Source organism: Parasteatoda tepidariorum, chromosome 7 (assembly GCF_043381705.1).
Source record: "Parasteatoda tepidariorum isolate YZ-2023 chromosome 7, CAS_Ptep_4.0, whole genome shotgun sequence".
NCBI lineage: Eukaryota > Metazoa > Arthropoda > Arachnida > Araneae > Theridiidae > Parasteatoda > Parasteatoda tepidariorum.
The window spans coordinates 84493379-84501625 of record NC_092210.1 but is presented as its reverse complement, the minus strand read 5'-3'; the positions used below and the strand labels follow the sequence as shown (position 1 = coordinate 84501625).

Here is an 8247-nt window from a genome sequence, read left to right as displayed (position 1 = left end):
TAATTCTTAGAAAAACACGTATCTGTTAGAAGCAATTTATTTTTAAACTATATGGTATTATTTTGAAAATAAACTTAAAGACAATTTTTTGAGCAACAAATACAGCTATAATAATAAAAAACATATTAAATCCATAATAAAAAACGCAACATTGATAAAAATTATAATTGCTAAAAAGGAGAGTAATATTCATAGAATAAGCCTTTTTCTTCTGGAATTTTGGGTCAGTATTGATGAAGACTTTTTGAAGGATCTATTTAAAAACAATACAAAGGAAGTTTCAGTAGCTATATTTAGCCGCTTCCAGCTTGGTTTTCATGAAATGAAGCACCTATGTCTGCAACACTCAGAGACTTCCGATATACAGCTTTATAGACGCTTGTCGTAACACTAGGATCCTCTGGTTCAGCAATAAACACTTCACTTTCATTTTTTAAATTGCCAAGGTTAAGTTGCTCAATGTTTTCATTAAGATGTGTGTTAGAACCAATAACAACTGAATGCTGTTTCGTTTCCCTGATATCTATATCACTCAAGTCCACTAACAGCGAATCGTCTATGTCTGAAAAGGTATCCTCCAGCAATGGATCGTATTGCTGAACACATTGATCCACGATGTCCGACAATACTGACTCAACTATTTGCACTTCATTAAAGAAAGCATCACTAACAACCCTTGGTGGTCGTTTCCTTGCTATGTTACTTTTTTTATTCCTCTGCAATTCAAGTTCTCTCTCGTGAAGAGCTATTAAATAATAGGCTAGATGTTCAATCGGTCTATTAGGGCGGCGTATGGCAACATCGGCTAATGCTCGAGAAAGTTCTCTACCGACTGCCTTTTTTAAATAGTCAATATCAATTTTAATCTCGTCCTAAAACAAAAACAAATTATAGCATTTACCAAGCTAGTTAGGCTAAGCGTAGCAAATTGTTTTGTGACTTGTTGTAAGTACAATCAATTTCAAAATGATTGTAATATCAATTTTTTATAAATCCTTCAAAAAGTATTGAAATATTTCATGCTGCTTTTGTCTATTTTTTATCTATTGGAATCATTTTCTGACAATTAATTTGAAGATACATTTCAGTTCTATTAGGAGGCTTTACCATCGACTCTTACGCTTGGAATCTCAGAATTGCTTTTCAGACCGCTTTTAAATATTGGTTGTTCTTGCATTAAACAGTATAAATATTGTGTAAGTTTGACACCGAGCTGCATTTTTATTACTACATATGGGGCAAATTTTTGAACTCGAAATCGTTAATACATATTTCTAACTAGAAGCTCACAACTCAAGTATTTATCTACATGTTTTTTTTCGGGAAGAAGATATAAGGAATAACTTTATTTCTGAGTCTGAATAGCCCCCACAGCAAATAAATTAAAACTTACCGCTCACCATTTTAAAATTAATTCCTCCGCTTGAATGCGAAGAAACGCTTAAAAATTACATCCTACACTTTTTAGAACAACAAAATCCGCATCACATGAAGTCTAGTATATCATTAGCTTGTTTGAATAAGAATCGTTGAGTAATTTTTTTCGCAGGTAATAATCAATTTAGCATTATACTTTTAATCAAAATTTGTCATTCCATCATTTAAAAATGTCTTGCGAGTCATATCTTGCAAGTCACTGATTCACCATCACTTATGCTAAATCATCAAAATAAATTATATTTAAAGAAAAAAATCAACTTAATAAATTTCAAAACTAAATTTTATGTTCTTGTGAAAATTTCAACAACAAAAAAAAATCGATTGATCTTCATAAAATAGCATACGTATTCGTCGGTATTTAGTAAATTCCAGTTCTCCGCTTAAATAGTATTTTTTTTAAACTTTCAACAATTATATTCCCTCTGAAAAGCGAATGTAGTGCTTCCAAAGCTCAGCTCCCCTAGCTTTATAATTTCAAATCCTACTCAAAAGACAAAGGAACTTCAGATTCCAGCATTATAACAAGCCTGTCTTCGTGGAGAAATGGGGAGTGGTATAATCCTACGGCAAGTGATTTTGTCATTTTCTCTGATATATATTTATTTAATTGAACTAATCAAGAAGCATAAGCACTTATTAAGAAAATAATATAAATAGATATGATTAATAGGATTAATATTTAAAAGGAATTATCACAAATTCTTGTCTAATATTCTGACTACACTTATAAACGTACTGGCACTATTTATTATTAAGATATCTAGTTCGGGGAAGATTTATTTTTAGAAACAAAATTATTTACATTTGAAGTTAAGCTATTTTTCAGACAGTGAAACTCATTTTCTCGGGAATTCGTTTGAAGTTTCGACAGAACTAATTAAAAATCGAAGTCGTACAAAATTATAAATATGAAATAAATATATAGAAATATAGTTAGTTTAACTAGTTTAAAGAATTAATGCATTTCTGAGGTCAAACCCCAGTTGGGGGGAGGGGGAGATCTGGCAATTTTCTATTTCGGCTAGACTAATAAATAAAATGGTGCTAAAAATTATAAAAAATATGGTTTTCAAGGGAGAATTAATGTATTTACAATTGAAATTAAACTACATTTTGGACGTTCACGCTGATGTTTTCTAGAATGTTTACTATCTTGACTGAGCTAATCAAGATGCACTGGCTGGATTGATGGAAATATACATATTTACATGTGAAATTAGCAATAAAAACATTCCAAATAGGAAAGAATGACTGATTTTATCCAGTCAAAGAAATTAATAAAAAAATAAATCATATATCAACTGTTTCTTCATCCATGAATCCTTTCCTTTCCTTTCATCTTTATCTTCAGGCGGTTTGCATAAAAAAATATTCTGCTCCTGAAAAATAATAAATGAAGTTTAAGAAAATTATTTTAATTCTAATAGTCAGTTTCGTCAGTAATTCCAGTTATGATTATTCTTGTTATGATTAAAAGGCTATATCTTATTATGAACCTAATGATTAGTGATCGAATTATTATGAACCTAACCATTAGACGCAATCGCGCTTCAAAGAATGTTTTTATTTTTGAAAAAATTATTTTAATCTACACTAAATATTTAGTGCTGCTAAACAGACATGCGCGCTTAAAATCATATAAAAAAAACCAAGGTTCACATCTAATACTTTATCTCGAAAAACACTATATCTTTTACTGATTTTATTTTCAAAATATGCAAAAACTAAAGGGTTTCAACCCCTACTCACTCCGCTGACCAACGAACAAATACCTTTTCTCCATTAACTTTACTTTTTAGAACGATTTATGTTGTGTTTTTTTCTTATTTCAAATGATAAATATTACCAACGTTAATTAAGTATCATTGACATCAATAATAGTATGGTGATTTTTACTATTCCTCTAAAGGAATAAGTATGAATTTTAAACCATATTGGATATACTAGAAATAATGCTATGAACTAAAAAGCAAAGCTATAACTATAAAAAATTTATTTTACTTAATTTAATAACGCAAAGTCCCGGAATGGCAACAAATAATAGTAAAGAAAGAAATTATTGAAATGATTTTAGCTTTTTTAATTATGTCGGTATATACCTTTCAGTTTTGTGTAAGATTTTGTACTGTTATTCAGTACAGATTTATAAATCAGTTTCTTCTTTTTTTTCCATTAAATCCGCATGAAGAACGGGGATTCAGCTGATTCTCTATAATACTGTCTTACAGCCCCCTCCAGTCCTGCAGACCTCCTCATCATGGCGAGGGGGTGTTATACGAGCGTGGGCGAAATACGTCGGGAGTTTGCTCTTGATAGGCCATCCTAGGCGTGATGGCCATTTCATTATGCCCAGCTAAGGTCTGTAGGCATCGGAGCTGAGTCAGACTTCTACCTTTGGTGCTCTGGCCTCTCATCACAGAAGCTGCATCTTTTCCCCTTCCATGAATAAGTCACCTTTGATTCTCATGCTGCATAAAACTACCACTCGCTTTCTCAGTGGTCCCTTAAGATCTTTAAGATAATCGAATGGTTCCTGGTGTTTTCATACCTGCATCACGTGCTACAATGAACAGACGTCCTCTGACCACATCCGTGCTTGCCTGGGACTTACCAGACAAGATGTGACGGACAATCCTGTGATATTATTGGACTTTTTCAGGGTGCGCAAAATCATGGACCTGATTTAGCTCTTGTGATACCACAATAGACAATAGCCTAGCTTTCAAAATTTCTTTTCCAAAAGTGAGAGATTACAAAAAGAAATTTTAAAAGCTGGGAAACATGAAATGCCTATTGTGGCATCACAGCCCTGCTGATCTTGCGAAAGTGCAACAACTACAACGGTCTACAGGCCAACAAACTTTTGCAAACTCATTAAAATGCTTATAATTTTATTAAATATTATAGTAACATGCCTTGGCTCCTTATATTATGTTTAATTTTGAGTAACTGATCATTATTAACCAGTTAATATTGATTATAAACATTTCCCGACTGATTTTTAACTATTAAGTTTTTCCTTGTACGATGTCTTCTGTGTTCACCTTTTTATTTTTAGAGCATTTTTTATAAATACTAGTTAGTAAGCATTGAAAGTTGGTTTTCTACATTTCTAATTGTTATGATAGTCATATGTATCATATACTTAAACTTTACTGTACATTAATGTGTGATTCTATTCAATTTCCTTCATTTCGTAGTAGGTTTTTGAGCATACAAACTTTTGCCATGACTTTAACTTTGTTATTTATTATTATATTATGTTAGGACTCTTTGTATTATATATTATAGACTATATAACTAATAACCAAATTTTGAACAATTATTAGTAATTGAAATCAACATAAATCAATTATGATTATTGTATTGCCCATTTAATTGACGCTAATTATATATTAGTATTTCCTATTTCATCAATATTTCATTAAATTTTATTAAATATATTAAAATTTCTTACTAACATTAATACTATTATATGCAATAACTTGTACTATTGTATGCAATAGATTGATTTTGTCCATATATTGCTTTAATTTTAGACTTAGATTTGGATTTAACCTTCACAAAGTAACTATTACCTTTGCTTTGAAACCAAAATTTTTCAAATATCTCAATTTTTTAAGAAATTTTTGGAGCAACAAATTAGAGCTATACTGAAAAAATTTGACTAGTATTATTTACTAAACTATACCTTTTACATAAAAAATAATTATTAAATGAAAAAATAAAACTTTCGGGGGTAATTTAATCAACCCAATACTAATAATTTGGAATATATCTGACACTTACCAACGCATTCACTAATCATTTACTTATAACTCCCCTAATTTTGAATATTTTGTAAATTTGTTTGAATTTTGTGATATAGAACACTATTTTGTATATTTGCAGACAATAACTTAATATGTACAGTAATTTTTTATGATAACGTTTGACTATATCTCTTTTTATTTTAGACTTCGATTAAATTTAAAAAATCAACCTTTACAAGTTACCATTATCGAGCAATCACCATCAAAATTTTTAAAGTATCTCAATTTTTAAAGAAGTTTAATGAAACTCAATGTTGAACTATATCTCTAAATTTAGACTTATAATGATGACTAAATTATAGACATTAAATTTAAAATATTAACTAAGCTAACAGATCTAAATCTTTGGATTAACTTGAGGCATCAACTATTAATTTTTGAATTGAAAGTTAAACAATCTGGGTGACTCTTTTTGTGAAACTCATTTAATTATAACTTCTTTATTTACCGCCTTATTTCAAGTTTAAAAAAGCAATCGGTTCATTTGGTTTTGATGTTTTAGAATGTGTAATAAAATCTAAAAGTTGAATCAAAACCTTTCCGTAGTTTCGAAGGGCTTTTTGGCAGAATTTATAATTCAGAACTCCAATAATTTTTTTTTTGCAAATTTAATCTTCCCTTAGTAAGGGTGCAATTAAGTTATAAGTAAGCTTATACAAAGTCACTCAATAATAACATAATTAAAATAGAATTCTTTTGAGAATTTTAATAAATGCTTCAAAAATTTAATATTTCTTTAACGATTTTACTCGTGTCTATCTTCTATCGTTGCAGATGCTTTTTGGACATAAATCCGTTAAAAGGATCTAAAGCTTCCTCTGACAAAATGAAAGCCGTCAATTCAAAAATGATTTCTTTAAGGAAGAAGATAGCAGACTTTGAATGGAATTTATATTTTTTGTATCTAATTTTAATACGGTATTATATTTCATATCTACCTTAGGTATTATATGCCTAATGGTAACTGTGATGTTTCCTATATTATGTTTTTACTCTACGTTCGTTTATGGCACCAGTACTGAAATAAATTTGAATTTTCAATTAACTTTATTCCTTATTGCATTTAGTTCCTCACTAACCATCAAATACAATTCTTAAAGATTTGAAATGTATTTGTATATTTGTGATTTATAAAGTAATAATAATAATATATAAGGCTTCAGTAGTGCTTTAGTATTTTCTCAAGAAAGGATTTTTTTTTTAAATAAAGCATAAATGATTCTTTAATTTCAAATAGCTTTATTGGATTGCAAGTATTAATCAGGTATAACATTCATAAAATTTAATGCAATCAAGTGTGTTCATTTTGAAATTATGTACCCGAATTCACAATTAATAACACTTTGAATATGATTTCTGAGACTTATTATTCTGAACACTCATTAAATATCATTGTGTTATTATGACGAAGTTTGCAATTTTTTTCTTATCAATAAGTCATTAAATAAACAATCAAACAAAGTTTATTGCAAAAGTTTTAATACAATTAGTTTAAGGTTTTTTCAATTTTATATGTAGGATTTTACTATGGATACAGGTAAAACAAAATAGTTATTAAAAAAATTTCTAATGTAACATGAAGTCAAATTTGTATTTTTTTGAAGAAACTTTTTTTTTCAGTTTAACAAGACAAACCTCATATGAGAAATTTTATAAATTTAACAGGATGACCCTCATTAGCGAAAGTCTATCAATTTAGCATTATTTTTCCGTCTATACTACTAAAAAGGCATATAAATTTATCAGAATTCCTCTGTCTATAAGCACGATGATAATGCAATGTAAGACACTGAAATTTCTTATATTTTGAGAACTTCTAAATTAGTTCCAAACACTGGAATGTATGTTATTTATCCTCCGTGCATTTTAAAGTTCTCACGAAAAAGAATCTTCTACGTATTAATCAGTAATATTTCTCTTTTCAAAATAAAAAATATTGCTAAAATTTGATGTAATCAAATGAAAGTGCAATCAAAAGCACTTCTTATTTTAGATAAAAAGTTTATTAAAGTATTTAGTGAATACTGCTTTTATTATTCATAATATCTTCATAAATATAGTCTTTAATTTATCTGATTTACTGTTCAATTTTTGGGCAAATTTCATTCACATACATTGCAATTCATTCAGATACAATTTTGGCAATCTTTTTCATTTTGACAAAAAAATACATAAAAAAAATTTTTTGTCAAAACCGTATTTAAATAAATGAAGGAGAAATGATATTCCACCCAGTGATTAATAATTATTTTGAAATTTATGGAATAAAGAATTTCAGAGTTTCTTTAATTGCATTTCCATTGGGGTATTGCGGAAAATTTGTGATGCATACAAAGAAAGTCGTTATCAGTTGAAAGGATTCCCCTCTATGTACTACAGAAAAATTCTGATTTTTTTCAGAAAAAGTCTATATTAGTTTTTGAAATAAAATAATTTGAAAATGAATGAAAATTTCATTCGACGTTTAACATTTTCCGAAGTAAATTTAAAAAAATACCTCCGTTAAAAAGTCTTTCTTATCTTGAAGCCAAAGTCAATCAGCTATAATTCCTTAAATTAAAAATTAAGTATAGACATCGTTGTTTTTTAATAAGTTCACTATGTGTCTTATGCTTAAGTTAACTTTACTAACTGTACGAATTTAATAAGATTTATAAATTACATTATAAAAGTTTTAAGCTTGATAATTTTTTTTTGTTTCGATCTAAAATTGAAGCCGAGTAATTGCCGTTGACAATCACTTGAATTTCATTTTTTGTTGATGGTTTTGCTCAAAACTCAAAAACGACAACTGCCCCCTGACGCAGTTGTGAGATTGAGACTGCTACTTCAATTTCTACTTCCGAACTTTGAACTGAAGTGAACAGTAGTTTCTTTTTTTTGATATAAACAATCGTGATCGGGTCTAAACCTGTAGTTTCACAAAACAATAGCACAAAACGACAAAGTTCTCTCTCTCTCTCTCTCTCTCTCTATATATATATATCCATATATT

General features: G+C 28.8%; 1 protein-coding gene across 1 annotated transcript; it reads right to left on the bottom strand.

The window, feature by feature from the left end:
- Positions 1 to 242: 242 nt before the first annotated feature.
- LOC139425970 (uncharacterized) lies at positions 243 to 2821 on the bottom strand. Its single transcript, XM_071182975.1, has 2 exons — positions 2743 to 2821; positions 243 to 872 (listed from the first exon to the last, which is right to left on the bottom strand). The coding sequence occupies exons 1-2, from the start codon at positions 2755 to 2757 to the stop codon at positions 294 to 296; spliced, it is 594 nt and encodes a 197-aa protein (XP_071039076.1). The 5' UTR covers positions 2758 to 2821; the 3' UTR covers positions 243 to 293.
- Between the last annotated feature and the right edge of the window lie 5426 nt (positions 2822 to 8247).